Genomic DNA, 26,340 nt, shown 5'->3' on the forward strand with positions numbered 1-26,340 from the left:
AATTTCAGTCGACAGCAGGGGGAGGTACGAGACCAAATGGCACCCTGCTAAGATGAAAGCAAATAGTTAAAATAGTCCATTCTTATTCCGAAAACGCAGTACTGATCCGAAATCCATGTTTACACCAGTGGAGGCTCGTAGACTGTATTTTTCCAAAGAAATGTTTGCCTTGAGTTCCAACCTATAGCTGTGTTCTTACGATTGCTCTTAAAATGCGCTGGGAATGTGGCAAGTGCGTAATGAATGGACGAAACATGTTCATCAGTGTCTGGATGAAAATAGAGCGAGCATGTGAGCCCGCAGGTCTCTTTTGGTCGGTTGCCACAGAAACATTAACACGGGACTCGCTTCTTTCATGCTCCTTCTGTGTGGCCTCGCTTGTATGGATTTGACGGCATTTCATCTCAACACACTCTGTTCTATGATGGGTATTTTTTTCAGTGACCAGTTGTCTCGACTCTGTCTAAAATGTGGCCGCAAGATTCTGGTTGAATGTTGGTGGGTTCCTCTGGATGGAACCTTTTCATTCATTTAGAATGAAAAGAAAAAATATGATGTAATCTCACAGCTTGAGCTTTACTTGACATTTAACAAAAAGCCTCGTGCTTTGGTGTTGCAGAGACGAAAGTGTTTAGAAAGTGGAGGAGACGAGCAGTGCAATCTTTTCTGCAGTTTGCTTCCATTGTCATGATGCTACAACTTTATAGTGTTTTATGGAAAATTGACTTTTCAGTCTTTGTGTGCAATTATCGATTTTTACCATGAAAAAGCAATTATTTACAGATTCCTCCAAAATGTATTGATATTGAAAATGAATGCCAATTTTTTTTTTTTTCTGTGCAAAAAATGCACAGATAGTAAAAAATGGACCATCTTAACAGTTAGTTATTTTTTTCCATTAATTTTACTTTTCACTTTTTGTTCCATTTTTTATTGTGTAGTTATTGGCAGGCACACGGGTGATGTCCGATACTGTATCAGTCTGTCACCTTTGTACAGGAAACATTTTTGCCGTTGCCTATAGTGCTCAAACCTAAACCCAAAACTATTCTTTACAATACAATATGTTCTATGTGCGCTCACTAGTCTAAACACAGCATTCTCGTTAATATTGCCACTGCCTTTGTAGTACATGAAAAGCAGCAAAATCCACTCATTTTTATCCATCTCATGGGGGTGTTCATTTTGCCACTGAAAATGACATCACAGGTGCTCAAGTAGCGACCAATCACGGGTGTCTTTTTGGGTTTGGTCATGTGATGTTCACAAGCTGAGCAATGATTGGTTGTTTCCTGAGCTCTGAGTAACCAATGTCATTTTCATTTTCTGAGATGAATAAAAATGGGTGGATTTTGCTAACAAATTCATATTCCACAAACACAATATTGTTAATAATACTGTGTTTATACTAAATATTATAATATAATATAAAGAAAATATTGTAATTAATGTACTTCCCTTTTAAGATGAATTATTTTGTTGAATAATTGTTAGTCAAATTTAGTTCAAATTACTTTGCAGTGCCAGTGATGTCATGTGTATGGTATCTGTTTTTATTTTAAAAACGAAAAATGCTCAGCCCAAGAGGCAGAAAAAATCCTGACGCTGGGCCTGCTCACGCGGGCCCAGCGGGCTTCCGGGGACCCCAGTTTGAGAACCACTAGACAATTTTACCCATGTGAGCGATAACCGAGGAGGAGGGGGCCTCATCAGGTGGGTGTCTGCTTGCTGGTTAGATTTAAAAAAAAATAAAAAAATAAAAAAATGTTGAGTGTGAGCGTGTGATGTTGGCTGAGTGCAGAGCGGGGAAGGCTCCAGCCCACGGAGGAGTGGGAGCCTCCACTGTCGACTCGACTAACTCCATTTTGGAACAACAGCTGTTGGAAGAAGACAAGAAGACACAAGAGCTTTTCGCAAGCTCTTGTTTGCTCGCCACACGCTGTTTTCGCATCATTAACGCCACCTCGCAGCTTCTGCTTCGGCCCATTTTACCGTGTTTCTTTTCCCCTTTATTCTTTTTTTTGTTTTGTTCCCCTTTTGCTTCGGAGTGGCAGGAAACTTAAGCGAAGATCCATGGTGTTAAATCTCCATTGTAACAAGTGGATAAGAGGAGGCGAGTGGATCAAGGTTAGTGACTCTCCCGCTTGGTTGTCGCGTCCATGACGAAATTTTTTCATGATTTTGGCAGTGAAACTGCGAATGTTTTCAAATGTATCATTTGGAGGTGAATTTGGAAAGCGCCGTTTGTAGTCACGATCGAAGCGGTGGCGAGCAGACGATCCAAAATGTGTACCTTCCCTCCTTCCTTCATCTTCGTCCTCACATGTTCCACCTTGGCCTGATCATGTCACGATGTTAAATGACGACATTTGAATTGTGCTCACATCGTTTGCTCGCCTTGTGGTCATTATGCTAGCTGCCTTTAGCTTGTGCATTCGCGCATATGTCCACACATAACAACGCTTCATCCTTTTTCATTTTGTTGTTGTCGCCTTGGCAGCTTTGCGCGCAACATCGTGCCCGCTGCTGAATATGAAAAGAAATGAGCCACACGCTGGGCCAGTCGTAAAGAGAGCTAGCTTTTTGGAAAGCACCCACCAGGGACCCCCGCTTTGCTCGAGTCTTTCTGCTGGCCAAGTGCCAGCATCACCCGGCAGGAGAGGCGACAAACACACTGCATGGCTTCTTGCCTGCCTCTCTTCTCTGCTCTTCCATGGACTTTTTCTTTTCTCCTTCCTCCACCGTTGCCTGGCGAGGAAACATCCAGAAGAAAGGTGACCACACAGTGTATCCGCACAAATTCGCTTGGAAGCAGATTTTGCTGTTGACGCTTGGGGAAACTGTTGCACATGGGAAGTGATTTCATTTCGAGACAAATGACCTGCCTGCTGCCAATTTGTATTCAGTCCCAATGCTAATGCAGCCTAAAAGGTGACACCAAGGACATCACGTGGCAAATCTGTTGCGTGAATACTTGGAAGCAAAATACATATGTGATTTGTTTGACTGGATTCGAAATGTTTCCACAATGCGAGCTCTTGACTACATTCCTTCTTCTTCTTCTTCTTCTCTTAAAGACCAACAATAGGCAAGCTGGTCTGTTCTCCTCTTCAACGGCCTTGGGGAAAGGGAACCATGCAGAACACTCAAATCAGTGATGCTAGGAAAAAAAAAACTGCTGTCACTTTAAAAAAAAAAAAAAAAATCTAGCTTGTTGACCTTGAGCAGAACGTGTATGTTAGCCTTGCTGGCTTCCGTTACTGAACACTCGGCGAGACTTGCAGAGAAGAATGTTTGTCAGACGTGTGTTGAATAAGTGGAAGGCATATCTGTTGCACAACATTAATAACTAGGGATATCCGTTACTCCTTTTTTTTTTCAGACCAATATGAGTATGCAGCTCTTCAGTAGTCTCTGATACCGATATCAGGTACTGGCACAACTAATTCTTTTAATATGTAAGACTTCCCAGTATGCAGATCATTTTGCAGGAAGACTTATATATCACCATATAACATTTTTCCTTAAACTACATGAAATTGACAATTTTTTTATTCTTCAAATCTCTAGTTTATGATAGCTGGTATAGGTATTCACTCATCCCTACTACTAACTATTTCATGATTTGCCCGAGAGCTTGTGGGCCTCAACTACCAGGGGGAAGATTGGGATCAAGCCCTGCTGCAAATAGTGGAAAAAAAAAAAGAGTATTTATTTCTCCACCATGTCCCAATACTTAATTTTTTCTATATTATTTCGGTATTTTGCATTTTGGGCAATATGGCCCTCTGCTAGCAACTAAAATTAACATCACAACTAGTATTATATTATTTATGTATTATTAACATTTTTAGAATCCATTATTCTATTGAATATTCAATTGATTAATCACATACATTTTCATTTTGTAGTTAAGTGTATTACAAACAGATTTTTTCCATGATTACTGTTTATTAGCCAATGATTGTTGGGGGTTTTTCATATTGTTTAGTGATCAAAAAAGGGCGGGGTTCATGATTCAATTAACGGTTGGGTTATTGTTTTCCAAAATAAGAATGTCTTATTTTGATTAAACACAAAAAAATAATCAGTCAACTACTCTGCTTTCATGAAGGACGACAGAAATCAGTGAATATTTACTGTTGAGAGGCTGAAATGTGAGCATTTGTACAATTGAGTTAAACAATGGCTTCAAATGATTACACGATTATTGAAGTAGTTTACAGTAATTTCATCATCTATTACTTGTCGATTAATTTTGACTGCTCAAATCACAACTTAGGTTTGTTTCGAACGTCATGAGACCAAGCGTGGAAAACGAGTCAGCAGACACCCCGTGTATGCTGCGGGGTGATGACATGAACGCTTTGAACCTGAACTTGCTCAAGTCACTTGGGTGGACTGATGAGAGGAGGGAGTCGTGTGGGGGGTAAAAAAATGATAATCTATTTATTAAAGTTACATGTTCCCCTGAAAACAGTTTACCAATTGTTTGTTGAAAAATTGTGCAATAATAATGGTTGTTTTCCTCAACATGATGAATAATCGTAATTACAGTATTGATTAAAAAATGATTGTGAATATTATTTTGGTCATAAATGTGCAGCCTTAATATTTGAAGTGGCTGCTTTGATTGTGTCTGGTGAACGGCAGTAGTACGAGTTTTGGAAGCGCCCGGACCGCGCCGTCGATGGCCTATTTTTCAATGGCTCCCTCTGTGTAGTCATGGCGTTAACGGGCCCGTATTTTGCGCCCGGGATTTGTCGGTTCAACGGCTCTGACCTCCAACTGCATTCTTTGCCCCGCGCGCTGAGGACTTAAGCTCTTCTGCTTTTAGCATCCGGACTTCCCCCGTGAGAAGATGAGAGGCCCGTCCGATGACACAAGTCGCCAACGCGCTCGGCTTGGAACTCATTGGTTCATTTTCTATTATTCACGAGGAATGTGTGTGTTCCACGCGTGCTTCAGGACATCATATGTGAGATTTGCTCAAGGCTGTCCTCGATTGCACTTAATACGGTTTCAGTTCGTCACAGCTATTTTAGGACCGTAAGTAAAAATCTGCTAACAAGGGTAACAGCAACAGACAATTTAATTCAGTTTGGACTACTTAACATAAAAAATATAAATCCTTAAAATACTATTCCTGCTCCTCCTCCCCAAACTGCCCCTCGTTTTTGCTTTTCAGGTTAGTGACGGTCGAAAATTATTTCCGCCGCTGCTTATTATGCAAGTGTTTCAATGTTTCCGTCAATTGTCAGTCCACCAGCAAAACGGGAGTCCGTCAACATCGGACTGATGGACTGTAACACGCGCTGTTACTGCCCACCTCTGATCCGTGAATTGTTGCGCCTCTAGTATTGTCAGTGCGATTTAAAAAAAAAAAAAAAAAAAAAAAAAAAAAGTGCATTTATAGCTAGCCTCACCCAAACTCTTGAATGCTAGTGTGTACTCCTATACAAAAGTGTTTTTCAATGGAGGACATTTCCAGGGTGATCTCACATTTGGGCATGACTTGTTTTTATTTATTGAGGCCTTCCTCCTTGTCATTGATCGTTTGAGCTCATATCACATTGAGCAAGTCGATCTAATGAAATGGCCGGTGGGGAAACTAAGAAAGTGATGGTGACCTCCAACTTGTATGGCATCATATCAAGTTCGCGTTGAAATCTTTTTGCCCAGTTTCGGGCGATCGTTTGTAAAAACTGTAGTCCCGCACTTTTCAATCTGATGAAAAGAATACATCGATGACCGTTTGATCTATTTGACCCCACAGAAGCGCAAATGAAAGATGTGACATTCCTTTGAGGACTTAAAACAATTGAATGGCGAGGCAGCTAAGCTGATAAAGTAGGTTGCAGCTAAACGTATTTGCAGGTCGATCCACTCACCCGCCTGCTTCTCTACTGCACGTGTCCTTGGGCAAGACACTCAAGCCCAAATTGATCCCAACTGTTATTCCAACACGCCACTCCTGTAGTGAGTGTGAGACGGACAAATGAGAAGTACGATATCAATCGTCACCATTTTATCACAAATCAATACTGTTGGCCAGTCCCCATTTAATTATTGACCAATCTGAAGTGTTTTTTTCTCCTTTTCCTGAAAATTATGTAGATGCGAGGATTCTGCCCAACCTCCGGCGCCATGTTCCTGACCATATTGTTTCGTTCATTTTGTTTATTGTGAACCTCCATTAGCTACCGTCACAGCTCAGGAGCTAGTCTTTCTGGGGTCTCGTCCAAATTCATTTCAGTCATTTCCAATAAATGTTCATCTTCACGGCGTCATTTCGGACATTTCACCTTAACGCAGAGGTGGGTAATCTCGGTCCTCGAGGGCCGGAGTCCTGCAGGTTTTGGAAGTTTCTCGCTTCCAACACAAGCTGATTCCAATCAACAGGATCGTTATCAGGCTTATGCAGAGCTTCCTGATGAGCTGATCATATATCAGCTGTGTTGGAGAAAGGCAACATGCAAAACCTGCAGGACTTCGGCCCTCGATGCCCACCTCTGCCTTAACGTCACATGTACTTTCAGGCAACAAAAACGCAAGTGATCTGAATTGCACCACAAAATCCTTACCTGTCAATTGACCAAAAGCTACATTGTAGCCAAGGAGGGGGGGGGGGGGTCAGGAGGCATGCCTGAATACAAATTTGATAAGAATCTGTCGGAAGAATAGCGCGTTTGATTCTTGCAATGTCAATCATATCCATTATTTTCACACCATATAAAGCAAGCGTGGCTGACAAGTCATTCTTTATCATCTCATTCACAGTCATGAAATAAAAATGAACACATACCGAGAACCTGGCAAACGATGATGTTTTAATTACAGATTAGAGGAGGTTGTGAGCATGCGTAGGTGAATTACCAGGCTTGCTTGTGTGTTTTTTTGTGTGTGCCAGTCCAGTTTTGGGGCCCACAAGTTACGATGCCTTCTCAACTAAGCATGGTGCAGGAGATTCTGGATCGATTCTATTGATTGATAGGTTATGTGAACAAACTGTAAATGAAGCAAATAGACAGGTTGTCCATTTCCATGAGTGGATTTGTTGTCACCCAAAAAATGTAAAGGCTCAACCGTGACAAGTTTTAGTGAGCTTTATGTGTCTCCTTTTCAGTGTTATGGCTGGATGCAGTATGCTGTTCCTTCTTGCGCGCACATTAGCATACATTTCACAGGCAGGGTCTGCGAGTTGAGTAAACACAGCTTTCTGTCTATTTGCCGAGAAGGTTTTTAATCAAAGCGTATTATGCTAATGGATTTCAACCATGGGAACTGACTGAATCAGGGTGACGTGTCCGTTTTTTGGCCTTACAAGTTCAGCGTACGAGAATTAGATGAGAACATGGGCCTAAGTGGAAAATTCAATGTGCACTGTTTTCTTTGGGGTACGGATGTGTGGAAGTGCCTATGAGGAGTAAACATTTTTGACTGGTGAGGACTTTCGAACGTATTTAAATACATTCGGATGTACTTGCAAATATGTTCAAACATGCGTTCGAACATACTCAGAAATATGTTTGATTATACTCACAAATATGTGTGAACATGTTGGCTAAATGCTACACACATAGCATATTTTCCAATAATGCCATGGGGTGTAACTTGCACAAGTGAAGAAAAAGTTGTTGTTTTTTCAATCATTTGTCCCACGTTCATTTCACTCCCAGCCATTTTCACTGAAGCAACCCCCTTCGCTCCCGGCTGTTTTACTAGATTTTGACTGATTTTGCAAGGCCCACAGAATATTGTTTTATTGCCATAAAAACATGAAACCTACCAGGGGTGTGCCCAAAAATTGATTCTCATAAGAATCGCGATTCTCATTTAGTACGATTCAGAATCGATTTTTAAATGCTGTAAGGTGTGTGGCTTTACCGTCGTTACAATATATTATAGTTTTTGAACAATACTTATCACATACTTATAATAATTTCATGGTAACGATAAAATGGCAAAATCTTGTGGCCAACATTTACGCAAAGCAATTACGTACCGCGTCATAAACATTAAAATGAGTTTGCTCCCGAGTCTCAATTATTCTCTTCTCTTTGGTGTCGTTCACGTCCTCTTCCAGTTGTCATTTTTGGTGAGATTTTACTCCGAGTTGGGATTCGAATTCGTCGCGCTATGCGCGGCAGGCACGTTCTTGTGAAATTTGTTTAAACAATTGTGCAGTTGTTCCTTAAGGAACCAAAATAACACTCATACAATCATTTATTTTCTGTTCTTGTATTACTGTTTAACTTTGTTGTTTGTTATTCATTGTATAGAACGTTGCTTCTCACTTTGTAATTTGTAATATTAAATTATATTTTGTATTATTGATCTTTTTGACTCCATCATCTCCGGCTCATGTGTTTTAAATTCATGATGTTTTATTATTTGTCAGATTTTATTTGATATGTTGTTTTATAAAATTATTATTTAAATATTTAATAAATTAACATTTACTACCACAAATGGATGGATACCCCAATACTGACAATTGGAACCGAACTGGTTCAAATGCGAAAGGTACCCATCCCTACTTGAACACAAGGCATGCTGATTTTCCATCCTTGGTCCAATAAATGCTGCAAAGATGTTGGCATTTTCTTGCCGCCGTAAAATTTAGAACATTTAAATTTGCCATCCTTTCGTCCACCGCATGTCCCCTACCCGTTTGACGAGTGCCCGACGAATATTAACGAGCAAAATTTTGGCCCAAGTGCTTCTCACCTTTTTTTTTTAGCCCAGACCCGTTTTTATGCCTGATGCTATGTTTGTAGCATTTTGCCTACAAGTACGTTCGAACGTCTTTGCAAGTACTTTTGAACATATTTGCGAGTACTTTCAAATGTATTTAATTACATTTGAACTTGAGTCAAAAATAAATATAATCTGCACATTGGCAGTTCCACTCTAGATTTAGTCCCACGTTAGAGCCTGCAACTACGTTTGACTGTCCTTGCAGTGTTTCCCACAGATTTGAACTCTACTTGGGTGGGTGGACTCCAGCGGTGGGGATAGGAGGGGCATTGGACGGGAAGTGGGTCTCAGTCATGTTACTCCTCTAGCCTCACGATCCACAAGCGAGTGACAGCGAACTAATGTTACATGTGGTATATCCTGCCGCGACACTTTTATTTATATATATATATATATATATATATATATATATATATATATATATATATATATATATATATATATATATATATTTTTTTTTTTTTAAATACATTTTCTTGAAAATTTTTGGGGTGGTGGCCAATCTACTTGGGTGGCCCGCCCAAGTATTAACATAGTGTGGGAATCACTGACTTGTTTGTTTGAAAGTTGCGAGTACAGACGCTCCCCAACTTACGAACGAGTTACGTTCCGAGCGATCGTTCGTGAGGTGAATTTGTTCGTAAGTTGCTTCAGTGCTATATTTTGTATTATAATTTATGTTTAAAGAGAATACGTACAGTACTGTACTACATATGTTAGAGAGAGGGAGCGAGAGACACACACAGTATGTACATGTACGTAATAAGATAAATAAAATGAAGTTTAACTTATTTTTGGAAGATGTACTCGATGCTTAAGGATTTGATGGAGGAGGATTTTATATCATGAGAGGTTCTTCGTCGTCGCTGGAATGGGCTTCAAAAGTTACTTCCTCCTCCGTAACTTCAATGTAGGAAGAAGTTGAGGGTCGCGGAGAAGAAGATGAGGGTTGATGAGTATCTTCTTGGAGGACTTACTAGAAACTGGCCGAAAGAAGCGATCTAACGACGATTGCACAGTTTTCTTCTTTTTTCATCATAAATGATGCGGTAGCACTGTATGGCATCATTCAATTGATTTGCAACCTTTGCGCAACGTTCAATATTTGGGTCTTGCTGCTCGAAGAGTGCGATGGCTTTATCTATGAGCGACAGGCGTTTCTTCTTCTTCCTCCTCCTCGACACGTTGCTGAGCCTCCAATGCTGGGTGAGCTCTCACAGCGCCAAGCGTCGGTATTAGCGGCGGAAAGAAGCACTACAGTACTCGGAAAAAGGTGCGCAATACAAAATCGAACTTACAGCATCTCTTTCCGAACATTTTTTGACATGCGCGCAGACATGTACGTATGTACCGTTGTTCGTAACTCGAATGTTCGTAAGTAGGGGAGCGTCTGTACTTTCATACATATTTACATACATACATATTACAAACATATTTAAATCCGTTCGAACATATTCGCAAATACGTTTAATACATTGGCAGGTTAACGACGGTCTTCCGTAGTGGAGTGACTGATCTTTTTTATTTTCTTGAAATCATTGTGTTGTGAGCAGTGTTGAAATCAGTGAGCGTTCAAAGTGATGAGATGGAGAAATGCTTAAGGCTCTGAGGAAGTGTTGAGTGTGACAGGGCGTAATTGGCTTGTTGTCTGCTTTGTGCTTTTGTATTCCTTCACCTTGGGAATTTTCAGGCTTGGTCTGCTTTCAAGTGTGCCTTCCCTTTCTCTCGAAACGAAAAGGGCATTTCTTGCAACTCTGAGGATCACTGACGAGCTTTTATTGATACAAGAGTGCTCACAGATATTACACAGAAAAGTGTTGACTTTGACAATGTCTGCTAATGCAGGCCATATTAAACAAGTTCCATTTATCTCCCTCACGTGGGTTTAATGTTTTGATTATTTTTGTATACGAAAGAGTTGATCGTTCGCCGAAATATTCTTATGTACATGTTTTAGCCCGTGGCCCTTTGCTGCCCTCTTTTAGTGTCATCTTTTGGCAATTGCCAGGCTGTCATTGTAAATTAGGAATTGTTCAGCCTGTGAATACGGCTGTTTCTAATTTTACACCCAGTAAAACGCTCGATTGTCCATGTCTCTCACCTAAAATTTTAAACACAGTACACACAGATGTGCTGTTGTCAACACTAAAAAGACTCACAACTGTTATGTATTTTGCACAACGGTCATTGGAAGAATGAGCTCATGTCAGAACAGAAGATAGTACAGCAAAGTGCAAAGATGCAGGATGTATGGACACCTTTATTATGTGTTGTGATCTTCTTATAAGAATATGCCGTGGGCCAAAATAAATCCCCCAAAACAAAACAGCTGCAGCGTTAAAAAATGGTACCCGGGCCAAACTTTGGCCATCCCGATGTACCGCGTGTTAGCCGTTTATTTTGGTTTAATTTTATTTACCGTGACGAATGCCGCTTTTCTTATGTGACTGAGAAAAGTGCTGCATACGTTTTTTCCCCCCCTTTTAACTGGGCAAATCCAATCACATGCTGCTCCTATCTCCCACAACATGAGGCAGCAAAGTGTGATCGGGAAATGACTTGATGTGAGCTAGCAAACGGCGGAGGTTAGACTAATCGAGTTTCCAGCTTGATGCCTTTTCTGCCGCCGTTTCTGATTGTATTAGCAAGTCCAAAGAATGATCCTGACGCCAGATTTTCCGTCAAATGCGGATGATTGCCTTCATCTGTTTGCTAATTGCACAATCGCTGCTAGCAGGGCAAACGTGCATCCGTTGATTCTCGTTGGCTTTCTGTCGTTTTCATGCCGTGGTCTATTCCCTATCCGTTCCTCGCTCACCTCACACTCATCAAATTATCCTCCCTTTTCTCCTGCCTAATCAGGCCAAGGCACCCTGCTCAGCCACGTGTGTGTGTGTGTGTGCGTGTGTTTGCGCATGTGTGTGTGCGAATGCAGAACCTGGGAGAAGGATTGGGCATAAACAACACGGGCAAACAAGCCACCTGCTTCCTGCTGAGCTCTCTTGTTATTTAATGTGTGGATGGAAATAGAACTGGGCAACCTTGCAGTCGAATTAAAGTGGATCGGGCGGCCAGCGAGGAGAAAATCCCACAACACAGCAGCACTTCCTTTTTACAACTAAATAAAAACATTATTCTTATTATTATTATTAGCATATAATATTGTGCGCAGACGTTTACATTGTGAATGCCATTGATTTGAGGGGGATTTAGTTATTTATTTTAACTTGTAAGGGTGGATTGACTATACAATGACTCTTATAAACAAGAAGTTTAATGAACAATACTGAGCTCTCCAGAAGAAGAAAAAAATAAAAATAAAATAAACAAGAAGTTTGAATGACGGTCAAAATTAAATGGAGGTGAAAAGGTTGAAAAAATATATGCAAAAATAAGTGATGCTCAGCGTTCTGTCTTAACTAGACATACTAAGTATAAAAACAAGTCGAACTCAATTGAAATCAAAGGAGAATTGTAGATTTGCTTAACTCAACTTTATTTATAGCGAGCCTTGACGCTGTACACAAATCATAAAATACCGTAATGCAATCAAGATAACGACCCTGAAGAAATGGTGGTTTAAACAAGCCATTAAAGGATCAATATTAATATGAAAGTCAGTGGGACAAAATTGTATTTCCAAACGACTTGTAAATGTTTAGATTGATTCATACTTGCAAGCCACACATGGCTTGATTGCATGAACCAACAAGTGCATTGATTGATAGAATCAGAATTATCTTCATTGGCCGTGTATGTTTAGCAAAATTTGTATTTATATATATATATATATATATATATATATATTTTTTTTTTTTTCTGGAGTGCTCAGTATTGTTCATTCGGTAATTTTACCGATTTGACGTGTCATCATCATTGCGCTCTTTTTTTTTTTTTTTTGTGTGTGTGTCTGTGCGTGTATTTTCTGATAGTTGGTGTGACTCTAGTTACTACAGGGCAAAAAAGACACTGTAACAAAACATACATTTAGGCTACGTTCACACTGCAGGTCTTAATGCTCATTTCCGATTATTTGGTGAAATCCGTTTTTTTTTTTTTTTTTTTTTTTGTGTGTGTAAGCGTTCACAATCACATTACCTATTAATTGCGACCTCAGTCTGTCTGTTGTGTGGATGTAATGCGTCCCCAAAGTGACCCGCATGCGCAGAAGAAGATACGTCACTCACAACGCTGTGTTTGCGGAAATAAATGCGTTTGGTCCAGCATGTCTGAGCCAAAGACTTTTACAAGTCTGTCATCGGGGCTCATATTTTTACTATCTCATATCTATAGAGGAGTTATGTGGGAAGGGGTAGAAATAATATGTTGTGAAAATGAGGCAGTTCGAGCGCCTCATCTCACGGAGACCAAGTCAAATATAAATTGTTACTCAAAACAACTTTGCCGATTTACGTATACGTCCCGTAGCCGTGCGGACCCCGCGGATGCGTCAAGCATGAATCAAGCTTAATGCCCCCGCCTGCGCATTGCAAATATTCGGATACGTATCTGATCTAGGACCACATATGAAAGTGGCCCAGGTCAGATATAAAAAAAAAAAATCGGAATTGAGCCGTTCAGACGGGACAAAAAAAAAGACAGATAAAGGCGGGGCAAAAAAAAAAATCGGATTTGGGTCGCATTTGGCTGCAGTGTGAACGTAGCTTTAGAGTTCGCAAAGTGCCACTATGAAACCTTTAGTAAACTGTTGATAAAAGTACGAAATTACTTGATAAGACTGGCTGAAGGTGCTGGAAAAGCAGGTCTCCCAAACCAGTTTGTTAGGCTACTCTAATCTGAAAAAATATTCACATCGTTTTGCAGAACATCTGTTTGGATGTTGTGATGATGGAACTAGTAACTTTCAATTTATTGGTCTGAGAATGACATAACCTGGATGAATGAGATTATTCACAAGCAATCAATATCTGTGTTTTTAGGAGAGCTTTTTCACTCTTTTATAAAACAAGCAATTAACTGATGGGGGTCCTCTACAGATTAATCACTGATTTAAAATATTTCCAATCGCATAGACTCTGTTTGTCGGCCACTTTACATCCAATATGTTCATTTCTGCGCATTTGTCATAAAATTTCTCAGACTCAGGCACATTTCCAGCCTTCTCTATCATGCCTTCGTGCACTCCTGAAAGGATTCTCAGGTTTGCAATTAAGAACAACAGAGTAAAACCAAGCAAATGCAAATACATAGATGACAAACTGTACAGTTGTGATATAGTTTAAAAATGACATAATGCTACATTGCACCATAGCAAGTATGTTTTATTTGTTGCTGAGCGTTCCACTTGTTGAGGGCACTGGGCAGAACATTGAAAAAGAAGCTTGCCCAAAAGTAGTGCCAACTTTGGAAACAAAGAGGTTCGTTAATAAGACTTCTAGAATGGAGAGTGTGGGTGGTGGTATGCATGGTGAGCAGAGAGCCAAGATAGGGTGGAGAGGTCGTTGGTCTGCAGGATCTCTGGAAAAACTTGCGACACCAGTCTTGGACCTTTTTTTTGGGGCACAGCTCGTATATCAAAGTGCATATTTGTGATAGGTTGACACAAAGTTAGGAAGAGAACCAGCATAGTGTTTGTTTTTTTGATATTCAGTCTTCAAATTGCTTTCCACTGTCGGAGAGCAAAGCAAGAGCTGTCCAGCATGCCGTCACATCGTCAATATAACGTGTCACTGCACGTGTGTCTGTTCGAGTTAGATGGCTTCTTTCTGTAAAACCGCGCAAGGGACCGGCGGCCACCACTCGCAACCTCTAACTTCATCGGAGCCTTCCCTTGGCACCAGCAACGAGTTGATGCAACAATGGCCCAAATTCAAAGAACTGATGATTGTTTTGGCTTTAGCCCGCAGCCCGTCGTGACAGGCGTAACTTTGAGGCCTCGCTGAGGACCCGCCTGGGCCTGTACATACTCATCCAAACCAGGGGATTCCCACAAGCCTGAGGCCTTGCTGGGGTGAAGTAAACACAGGAACATTTTGACCGTAAAAGCTCATGCAGCTACCATTTCCTCTGGCTCCCTAAAAAACGCCCTCCATCTGTAGGCTTCATAGTTTCCTCCCAAGCTTTTGTCATAATTGTACGATACACAGAATGTGACCTTGATCTTCCCTGTGGGATTCTCACCACAGAGAGTTATGTTTCCAACTTGTTTTGTTTTTTTTCGCGCTGTTTTTATCCAGGGTGCTCTCCGTGACGCGACCCCGCCCATTTATGTGGGCTCGGGCGTGGCACTAAGATCTCGAATGACTGTGTGTTGACCATTCAATGTCACACTGGCAGTGAATCTCCTTGCCACGCTGAAATGTCTTGAGTCGCATTCAAAACAAACAATGACACCAGTACAAATAAACGCACGACTTAAGTTGCACCCATAATTCTAAAAAAACAACATGGATTATCATTCAAGCATTGGATTCATAATGAAAGCACCAGCTCCAACCATGAAAATATTAAAGTGATATTAGTAATATAACAAGGGGCTGACATTAACCCTGGAGAACCCAAGAAGCCTTTTCTTCTTTAGAAAATTATGAATTATACATTAAATGCTATAAATTCACTGAACACCAAAATATATGTTTTTTCAATTTTAACCCTTTATTCCCTAATTTAGGATTAGGGCGAAATTTGACCCTTTTGGGATTTAGGGGTATAATTTCGAAAAATCTGAATAACAAAAACTCAGTAAACTATTTAGAATTTAAGAAAAATAATCAATCAAATACACAGCTACATTGAACAATATTATTTTTTTGTTTTATTTGTTGCATTTTAGAACTGGATTTTGAATGTACAAACACACTTTGGCCAATGGACACAAGAACACAGGGACAAAATCACTGCTGGAAAAAAAAAAGGTCTTTGTTATTTGAGTAGCAGAATTTATAGGGGCCAAATTTGACCCCATGGGTTCTCCATGGTTAAGGTGGTCTGATGGCCTCGGGCCAGTATAACGCTGTGTTAGGGCCACCACGTATATACAGACGCTTTAATGGGGTAGATGTCATGGACTTCCGAGTTTCACACATCAGCGTCGTTTCCGGCCACTTAAGGCCGCGTTCCAACACTCGTACCCTCACCCCAACTGAGACAGACACACTCGCACAGTCGACGGGAACGCGCAACCGATCGATTTTGTATTTTGTGAAAGAGCACCCCTTCGTTTAATGCTTCAGCTCACTTAAGTCATTTCCCGAGGAGCTGATGCTAATGGTTCGGGTCAGGCTTTTTACCATCTGTTCCTGAGCTGCTCATGACTCCTTCCTGCGGGTGAGCTCGCTGCGCCCATTTTGAGCTGCAGTTAGTGCCTGGCTGGAATTCAGGATCTCACTTCTGTAAGAAAAAAAGAATGATCATTAGAATTGTATTTCTACACGTTTCAAAGACAAGATGTAGACTTAATTTTGAGTGAGATTAATTGTAAGAACCTTGTTGGATTCCAGTTTTTTTGTGTCAGTCAACTTAGCAGGCAAGCTGTTTGTTAATTTTCACCTCAGTAAGAGATGCCAGGACTCCACAGTCGGCCACGGCTGAGAAGGATCAGGTGCAAATGTATGCAGCACCACTGAATGGGAAGGACTTTAAATTATTTATCAGAGGAAGACCAGCAAGCAGCAACCATTCCAACAAGAAAATACCGCTCCCCCATGTTTGAGCTGGGCTTGTTATCAGCCGAGCAGCTGCTGACATCATGTGAATAGCCGCTGCCCACACCACATTTCTTGCGGCTTGAGAGCAGGAACGACCGACTACTGTGTAGCGAGTCTTTTGGGGCCGGCAATTTGTTGTTGTTGTTGTTGTTGTTGCTGCTGGGACTGAAGTACAGATTTTTGTTTTCATTTTTAATGTAATGGTTAACTGGCAGGAGTTGTGAACACAAAAGAGACTGGACACACTTTAGCGAACTGGAGCTGTCTGGCTTCGAACTACATGAAGGTAATCTTTACATTTTTAAATCTCTCAAATTCTCACAAATGGACTTTTGTAGCTCATCCAAGCAGGCTTTATGGGTTTGTGCAACAAGGTTAGCAAGGACAGCACTAGCCTGGCTTTGGTGCTTCGGAAACTCAACTGTTTATGCTTCAAGTTGGAGGCACGCCCCAAGAAATGCAAAACCTCTTCTAAGACAACCAGGATCGTCCAGTTGCCAGCGATTCAGTGACGCAGCAATGAAATGAACTGAACGAGTGAAAATCTTTACAGGCACGTGTCACGAAAAATGAGAATTTGAATGTCGTTGTTTATGGTACATCATTGAAAGATGGTGAAAACTGTAGTTTCCTCTGCGATACGTCACTGTGTTGGTTCTGCAGGATATTGAACCGCTTCAGATGTGTTCATCGTTCCCCGGTGATTCTCCCTTGTAGTTAGGCAGGCCTTCTATAAATTTAGCCCAGTAGCAGCCCTCGGGCACCGGCGTCCTTTTTCCACACGAAAGTGACTCACTGTTGCTGTCAGTATTGAAATGCTGTTACGGGCCAATAGAAGTCACTCATGGCTTGTTTAGTAGCTTACAGATTGTCACCTTGTTCTTCAACGGCTGCAAATGTGTTTTGTTCTCATTTTGCCTTTTGTTTTCATCAAGAGTTGCTTGAAAGGTGATAAGTTGGACTGTTATTTTTTATTATTATTATTATTTCTTTGAGTAATCACAACTTTATTAGGCATAAAAGGTGGGATGCTAGTGAGCCTTGCACCCTTGATGGCTTCCGTCCAATTGACCAGGGTGGTTCAGACTTTTTTTTTTTTTCTTTCTGCTGTTGTACACCACCTGTCATGTGATCAAGTTTCTGTTTTGATCCGTTTAGAAATGTTTGGTAAATGAATGCCTTGAGATACGAAAACACAATCTTTCTCCTTTGAAATGAACTTATGAAGAACCATCAGCTCGGTGGACAACCAAAACCGAAGGGAAAATTCTAATTCTAGTTAAATGAACGCACTCCTGTCTGACGGCGCTCGTATTTGTAAGTGTCCACTCACAACAAATCAAAGCAAAAAAATTATTCAAATGACAGTTTGTATCCCGATAACCACGTAATTGAGTCACTCAAGGCATCATTGTAGTCATTTTTTTTGTTCGATTACAAATATGACGTGCAACGATGAATCACAATCAAATAAATCAGTAATTGTTTTTGATAACCGATTAATTGGACCAAGTCCTTGGAATTTCCGCCTCTTAACAGTAAATGTTCTCAGATTTCTGTTGTTTTCCATGAGAGCAGACTGATTTTCTTTTGCGTTGAATCAAAATAAGACATTTGAAATCATATGCTTGTATTTTGAAATACAACAGTCTTGTTTTCTAAAATGCGGTTCATCAATGAATTGACAGAATTGTTTACTGCCGCCCTAATGTAATCTAATAAGTGACCTTTTAAGGATATTTTTGTAAAATGATTTTTCTTCTTTTTTTTTTCAAAGAAGGGATGTGGTGGTAAATGGTGCAAGCACACACTAAAGCAGCAGGACATCAATCACCATCATAGTTATCATCGTTCCATGGAATGCTGCTAATGATCTCATGGTGGCATTTGGTCCACATGAGCAGGCAAGGTGACTAATTGTCCACACGGGCGGCAATTAGGCGGCGACTCCCATCAGCCGCGTAGCAACTGGGACAGTCGACTTGAAAAGATAAACAGCAGCGGAGAAAAGCGCAGCGGCTGTTTTGGTTTGTGTCAACGTCATCAAAGCCGTTGCCGTAAACGAAACACAAATCGAGTCAGGGCAAACAATTTATAGTCATGTGAGGATGATGTGACAATCCTACTTCCCTTTTCAGACAGGAAGTGCCATTCAGCGTCTGTTGAGTGGAAATGAAACTCGTGTGTGTGAGTCTCCATGTGGAATTTTGTCAGTTGGGTTACTCCTGCTGCGAACAAGCTTGTCCTTGCCATCTGTGATGCTAACGCTAGCAATAGCAGCTACTGTGCTGCTGGGATGATTGTCAATATGATCATTTGTGGGCTGAGAAGATGGAAATGAGTGAGACATGAGTGAGAAACGCCTCCATCCCCGCTGAGTGAGGCCCGATGACGCATACAAGCTAGCATGGACACGAAAATGGATACCAGGAGAGTTTATCTCTTGGGATGTAACGATATCCAAATGTCAGCATGCGATGTTATTGCGATATGGACCTCACGATATTATATTATCACAATATTGTGGGAAGGTTGGTGATAAACAAACACAATATTGTATAAAATCTCTAAATAATGTTTAAAAAATTAATGATGCTTTCACTGAAGCAACCCCCTTCGTTCCCGGCAGTTTTACTGGATTTTGACGGATTTTTGCATGGCACACAATTCATTGTGTTCTATTGCTATAAAAACATGGAACCTACCAAAAGAAAGATTAGAGTCGCTTCTTTCATCAGTAAAAAAGTATTTTTTTTATCTGTTTCCTTTTTGCAGCAATTAGCATTAGAATGTAGCTAAGTTTAATCATTATTCACAAATCTGTTTAAATTAAAACAGTGTCGCAAAGAGCTTTTGGCAACATGGCCCTGGTTGATCTCTTATACTCTGCTGCCACCTGTCGGACGTTTTTGTAATGACAGTTCAGTTCAGAGGCTGCATCAAAGCCTTCTGTATGCTCTAGCTCTAAAACAAACATAAAAACGTATAAATACGTCTTTGGGAGCATGTTAATATTTAAAATGGAACGTATTTAGACCTTTTACTACAATTTTTCAATCATTTGTGCTGATTTTTGTCCACTGGAGCGCAAACTGATGACCACATACCACTTAAATGACATTGTGAAATTTGCTGCCACTCTGGATTTGATATCTGATATTGATGCACTTGTGAAGGCTAACATTTTCATTTGGTGGTGTGCTGTGAGATTTTGGTCCATGGATGGCCCGTTACTACCTAAGCAGAGTTCAGCATTCATTTTTGCAGAGCATAATTTGCAGTAGGCGAGATCTGTGTGTAGAATCGGAGCATTCTTTTCAAGTTGAAGTAGGAGTCCAGTTGTTTTTGGTAGCATATTTTAGTCTAATCCTTGTGTCAAGCTGTCATTTTAGTTTTTATTAGTGTTGGTCATGTTCATGTTTTTTTTTTTTTTTTAAGTCTTGTCAAGTTTTGCATTGTAGTATCATTTTAGTCAGAATTGTCCATGATTATTGTAGTCTAGTTATCTTATGCAGGTGTCAAATCCAGGTCCAGGAAGTAAAAAAAAAAAACTACTCTTCGGGCATGTAAAAAAGCACATTCATCTGCCACTAGCGATGGTTGTGTTTTTGAGCATGAATGAAAGCTTAGCAAGTTGTAACGTGTCACATGACGGTGCATCTAATAATCGATGTATGGGCACACCCCCCTCGTACTTTGGTTGCCAAACAATGTGGCCTTGATGTGTGTGACCTCTCCGAGCCGGACCCGGGCAGCTTCCTTTTTGGCACAGCGCAGCAGGGAAAGAAAACAACTGCATGGATAGTTTCATGTTACAAAGGGAATTGGAGCAAAGGCGTCTGGGAACGGACTGACCCCGGGTCAGTGTGTCGTAACCGCCTCATTTTTCATTCCTCCGTAATGGCCGTCGCCCGTTCATCGCCGCTCGGCTGCCGAGTCGCGGCTTGTTGCTCGTTTTATTGCAGTGACCAGCTGCGAAGCGGTCTGGGGTCACGCACTCCCTTTGGCTGCACGAGGACATCTTCGAGCCGCGTATCTAAGGGGAGGTGCTCTCGCCGCTGCCCCCTTCACATCTCCAAAAGTGACAGACAGAAAAGCTTTATGGCAAGAGGTTAGAATGAGGTTACTCTCATCTTTTCTGGTTTGTTCTCATGTCTGTCATGTGGCAGCGCTTGACAGGATCCTGACCTACATTAATGGTGAGTGAGAAACGGGACGGATTGCCGAGAGAGAGGCGCTCGTGGACCCGCTCGGTCCCGGTTTCAAGCTGTTTTTCTTCAGATAACGCATAGATAGGTGTCCCTCGAAAAGTTGATGTTGCAACAGGAAAGCTCGTTCCAAAACAGACATAGTGGAAATTCAGACACGGTTAACCCCCGTAGCAACATGACACAAATATAGAGCTGTCACAAACAAATGTTTTTGTAATTGATTATCCTATGGATTATTCCACGATTTACGTTTGTGCTGCACAGGTGTAATGCGAGCGCTGGTCATGGACAGATGATGGACGTGGAGACGTCGTACTCGGACTTCATCAACTGTGATCGTACCGGCCGCAGGAACGCGGTGCCCGACCTCACGGGTGAGGGCAAAGCGGAGGCCAGCGCCAGTGACGTCGCCAAAGACTTGGCCGAGATGGAGTTAAAGGATGCAGGTCAGTGACGCCGCATCGCAAACTGATTGGCGAGCGCAACTTTTTATTTATTCGGCAAAATTATGCCGTTTTCTACAGGTGCGACAATGAGTCCATCGTTGGACAACTAATCGATGATCAAATTGATTGACAACTATTTCCATAATCGATTGATTATTTTGAGACCTTGCTTAGCTTAAAATAATTTCTGTCGTCCTCCAGGAAAGTGGACCGATTACACTGGTCAACGCACATTTTGGTGGCACGAAATTTTCAAGTTTTTTTTTTTTTTTTTGATATTTGTAAAATCTGAAAATGACATTGTTTTTTTCTAAATTGGCTCTACTTGTTGGATATTACATATTTTGCCTACCTCATTCACTCGCAGCAATTTTCACTGAAGCAAACCCCTTTTACCTGATTTTGGCTGATTTTGCAAGGCCCACAGAATATTGTGTTCTATTGCTATAAAAACATGGAACCTAACGAAAAGAAAGCTTAGTCTCTTCTTTCATCAGGAAAAAAGTACATTTCATTTTAGAATATAGCTAAGTTTCATTATTATTCCAAACCTGTTGACAACATTGGGGAAAAGAGCTTTTCTGCAACATGGCCCTGGTTGATCTCTTATACTCTGCTGGATGTTTTTTTTTGTAATAACTACCATTGTTTTAAGCGACCTATTCAAGTCAGAGGCTGCATCAAAGCCTTCTGTATGCACTAGCATTAAAAAAACATAAAAAAAAATGTATAAATACCTTATTAGGACCCTGGCAATATTTTAAATAGAATGTTTTTATATGTTTTTGGGAGCAAATTAGTTAAGGGCTAACTAGATATGCAATATGCAAGTTATGGCATTGGTATTTTTTTTATCTCAACTCAGAAAATTAGACAATATTGCAGGGATGTGATTTTTCCGCTAATTCGCAGAATTCCGCTTTTTTTATCTCCCCCCCAAAAAAAAAATCCGAATTTTTTTTTTATATTTTTTATTTATTTATATATTTTTTTAGTAGTTCATTGTGTATGCACATGACTCCGACAGATAACATCTTCTGCTATAACAAAGACATTTGTGGTATGCTCTAATATGAGTTACTTTTCATTTGGTGATGATACAATTATTTGTTCATGAAATTTGAACTCTTCAACATTATTTATGTGTTAACTTAGTAATCACATTAGTTAGATATGATGATATTCTCAGTGATAGTTTTTAAAAGCAAAGGCAATCCAATGTTTTTGAATGTGACTGATTTTGAGTTGACTAAAACTTCCATTTTATATGGGATAGTTCAATATACATTGAAAATTTATGCTGTTGTTTTGTCTATTTCTTTGTCTGGACCTAGCTGGGTGCCAGCGGCCCCCAGACCCCCGGCTAAATTTTCAGATAATTTCACTTTGGTCAAATCACATCCCTGATATTGGCAGTAAACAAATGCAAAAATAGATGACGTCAAAGCACAACTTTAAGTAATGATCAAAGTACATTTTGTGAACTGTCAAAACACATTCATCAATAAATTGTCAAAAATATCAATATCTGGACTGCAGCCAATTCAAAGCAACAAATGATATTTTCATACTCAGCAGCCTTTATTCTCTTTGTGTTGAATCAAAATAAGACATTTGCAAGCAATCATCAAAATGTTGGCTTTTTTTCTGACTGATGTGATGGCCCCAAGTCAAAACCATAAATGTGAATGCTGGACATTGAGTAAAGAGTTGGAAAGAAGACTCGAAGCAGCGGAAATGTGGTACCCTCAGAAGGTTTATGAAAGTATCATGGACTGAAAAGAAGACAAACAAAGACATAATGGAGGTGGCAGGGTACAAAAGATCTCTACTGAAAACCATCAGCGAAAGGCAGCAAAAATTCTTTGGACATATAAATAGAGCAAATGGACTGGAAAAACAAATTCTATGGGGCAAGATTTGTGGCAGCGCACAAAATATACAAACATCTCAAATAACTTTGCAACATGGAAAGACTCCCATCAACGTATTTATTAGGAAAACTGAAGACGAGAGGTATGGAGGGCCATGATTGCCGATGTCTGTAGCAGATCTGGCACATGAAGAAGTAGTTGTAGTTAAGGCCCAAACCAGCAACTGAATCATAATCGGTTTATGTGCATTTTCTGCATGGTTAATTGGAAATGATGTCCTGTTTTTGAATCAAGAAGTGTAAAATGCCCTTTTAATCCAATCAAAACATGAGTCAATTTAGAAAATTGTTACTCGCAGCGGTTGCAGCTCTTAACAATATAATCACATCATTGTTTAGAAGAACGGCAACTCGATGCAGCTGCGTCATTTGGTGGCCGGGTGCTCGTCAACAATGTTGATTAATTGCCTCGTCAAATGCCGCCAGCGATGCGCACAAAATAATTCTTGCAAGACTTGCTAACTTTGAAGACAAGCCGTTTAGATGTCACATTTGCTAAAAAGTCTGAATTGGCTATCACACCTGTAGTGTGATGAAGGTATCCGAAATATCGGAATTGCTGCCAAAGCTGTGTGAAAATGTGACCGCCATAAATCTTTCCACTCCTCGGGTTGTGTGGCAGGAAGTCTCCCATTTGGATTTCCAAATGTCATCTTGTCACCAGAGGAAGTTGTATTTTCCTCGCGCAGCTTTTCATTATTGTTTCCTCGTGAACCCGCAGAGCAAGTCTTTTTCCTGCAACATTGAATGCCAAACTCCAAACCGACAGGGGTGACAAAAAAAAATTCATCAGGGCCCCACCCACATTATATTTATGGTTTCCCTCAGGTGCTCATTGATGACAGTGAAAGCACAAATGTGCAATCGCTATAGGCACAATGGAAGGGCAAAAATCCCTGTTTGGTATGTACGTACCTTGATTTTGAGTTTATCATCACATTGGGAATAAAATTCAAAACAAATTGTTTATGTTTGTGTGTTTTTGCAAATAGTAACCGATGTAATAACATTTAAACAAATACATCAGCAATAACATCACAATACTTTGCACCCCAATTCTTCAATATTTTGATTATCAAATCTTCTGAAACAATTCACCTCCTGGCCCATAGGGGGCGCTTTGCTTGTACTGTATTTGTGTTGTGGACGAAGGCAGCCCTCGACCAAAACACAACAAAATGGCGACCAAAGAAAGCGTAACTCTTGAATATGATCATTGAGATGACTTTGGATTCTGGAACACAGGAAATAGACAAAAGTTAAAAAAAAAAAAAACTAGAAATAATAAAAACAAAAATGGAGTCAGATCCATCTAGTGGACAAACGGCGCAGTAGCATCATTGTGAGTGAGTCCAACATTGAACAGCATTTACGGTTTCATGAGAGAGAATTTATCAGCAAAACGCCGACTGATTATGATTATTTTGAAAAGGGCTAATATTAAGATTAACCGGTCATGCCCTACGAGCACAAAACTGAATTCTGTCCCATTTCACTCCGTCAGGCGAGCCCCAGGCATCTCCGGCCCCCGAGGCCGAGGGTTCCACCAGTCAAGACGCCCAGGGAGGCGGAGGCCCGTCCTAAGCGGCAGGTGGCGGTACAGAGCGGACGGAAATGGAGATGCCGACGCCGTCACTCGCTGACGACTCGTTTGGAGCTTGGTCATCACCAGTTGGATGAGACGTTAAGACGGCAACCGCCGGGAAGTCCGACTGCCGTTTGAGATGCTTCTCTCCTGCACCGGACTCTGTTTAGTCCCGTCATATTCCCAATGGGACGCGGAATCAGAAAGAGACGTTGGATTTATGTGAAAACGTTTGAACGGTCCAAACAATTTCCAATCCAGTGACGGAGGGGGAACTCATAACCGCGTGTCATTTTCTTTCTATATGTGTGCGTGTGTGTTTGTAACCCTCTTGACCTGTTTCCTTATCAAGTGTTGCACTCTTCCTAATATCCAACTTAGTCTCCATTCAACCGTCATGTATGGACTCTGTATTTATTGCTAACTGTTCAGTGATAACTTTGTGATAGCGATTTTCTTTGTGTAATAAAAAAAAAATTATGAAGCCGGGCCTTGTGTTGCCGTTTTTGCTTCCATGGGAGTCAGTTTGCAGGTTTGCGCTGACGGCGGCAGACAAAAGAGGCCGAGCGGGATTCAGCACCTCTGCCGTAAATATTATCGAACTTTGTATACATTAGGTGGCAACGCGAAGCTCATGTTTACTTGTGGACCCTGCGTGCCCCCGTTCCAGTGCTTCCAAATTAGGGAAACACAAGATGACACCGCAGTTTATCTGCAAAGCTCTGGGAGCATTTTTTTTCAAAGTATTTGTTGTTAGCTTGAAATTGAAAAAAATGAATGCAGGGGGAGTATGTTCACAGCATTATTATTCAAAAGCAAAATTTTACATTGAGAAAGTATATTTGTGGCTGAATTGAGACAAGATCATTATTTCAGTATTCATACTATTTGATATTTTAATTTAACCATAACATTTTTCAATTGCAAAATAAGCTTAACAAAGGTTGGATGATAACTGATCTAATTATGACTCTTCTAAATAAGAGCACAAGTTAAAGTATAACTCAACACTTAATCAACTTTTTTTTTTTTTGTACTTATAAACTGTATAAACTGGTGTCTACAAATGCTGTCTACATGTCCTAGTCATTATTTTTACATTTTAGTACATGTTTGTTTAAAGCTTGAATTTGGGGCAAAAACCATGTTGGTGCCACCATTACACGAGACGATACGGAGTACGCCACTTGTTCCGCATGACGTCTTCTCCCCCGCTAGCTACCGGCTCGTTCTCGTACACGCCTCCTTAAACGGCTTCTTAGTGAGTTGCTGCTGTCAATCACAGCCATACCACGCCCAACTCTCCGCAACCCTACGGCCCTCCAGAAAACACCCCCTTTGAGCGTCGATTTCTTAGTGAGGCGTGGAGCAAGAGTTTGACTTCCTGTTGAGTAATCCTTTAGTCTGACGTGTTTGTATGAATTTAGAATTTTCAAGTGAGCTGTAATCTCTCCAACGCAAGATCTCACTGCACGACGTCGTTACGACAGGTTGATTGACGGGATCGACAACCAATCGTTACGATGATTCACCCGGAAGACACAGCGACATACTTGTGGGTAATTTGCATACAATTTCATCCAAAATGGTGAAGACATACAGTACATACCCCGAAAATCTATTTTCCTTATACAGTATAAGTATTTAAATTATTGTCAGTTGTTTTCATTTAAATTGTGTGGGTGTTTGCAAATAATTAATCCGTTTTGTGTGTGTTTGAGAGTATTTCAGTAGCATG

At 40.7% G+C, this 26,340-nt stretch overlaps 1 protein-coding gene across 3 annotated transcripts; it reads left to right on the forward strand.

Annotated features, from left to right (window-relative positions):
- The first annotated feature begins 1,617 nt into the window (after positions 1–1,617).
- pkig (protein kinase (cAMP-dependent, catalytic) inhibitor gamma) lies at positions 1,618–25,091 on the forward strand. 3 transcript variants are annotated; one of them, XM_077569865.1, is made up of 4 exons: positions 1,618–1,713; positions 1,802–2,127; positions 20,903–21,084; positions 24,522–25,091. In XM_077569865.1, the coding sequence occupies exons 3-4, from the start codon at positions 20,931–20,933 to the stop codon at positions 24,599–24,601; spliced, it is 234 nt and encodes a 77-aa protein (XP_077425991.1). In that variant the 5' UTR covers positions 1,618–1,713; positions 1,802–2,127; positions 20,903–20,930; the 3' UTR covers positions 24,602–25,091. The 3 variants fall into 3 exon arrangements, with proteins under 3 accessions (XP_077425991.1, XP_077425985.1, XP_077425976.1); XM_077569859.1 differs by lacking the exon at positions 1,618–1,713 and having other exon boundaries at positions 1,758–2,127; XM_077569850.1 differs by lacking the exons at positions 1,618–1,713; positions 1,802–2,127 and adding an exon at positions 2,505–2,774.
- The last annotated feature ends 1,249 nt before the right edge of the window (positions 25,092–26,340 follow it).

Source organism: Vanacampus margaritifer, chromosome 1 (assembly GCF_051991255.1).
Source record: "Vanacampus margaritifer isolate UIUO_Vmar chromosome 1, RoL_Vmar_1.0, whole genome shotgun sequence".
Lineage (NCBI taxonomy): Eukaryota > Metazoa > Chordata > Actinopteri > Syngnathiformes > Syngnathidae > Vanacampus > Vanacampus margaritifer.

Coding starts and splice junctions, on each gene's coding strand:
- pkig (XM_077569850.1), top strand. CDS start 2,533: ATGAAAAGAAATGAGCCACACGCTGGGCCAGTCGTAAAGAGAGCTAGC. Junction 2,775..20,902: donor AGGAAACATCCAGAAGAAAG/GTGACCACACAG, acceptor TGTGCTGCACAG/GTGTAATGCGAGCGCTGGTC. Junction 21,085..24,521: donor GATGGAGTTAAAGGATGCAG/GTCAGTGACGCC, acceptor TCACTCCGTCAG/GCGAGCCCCAGGCATCTCCG.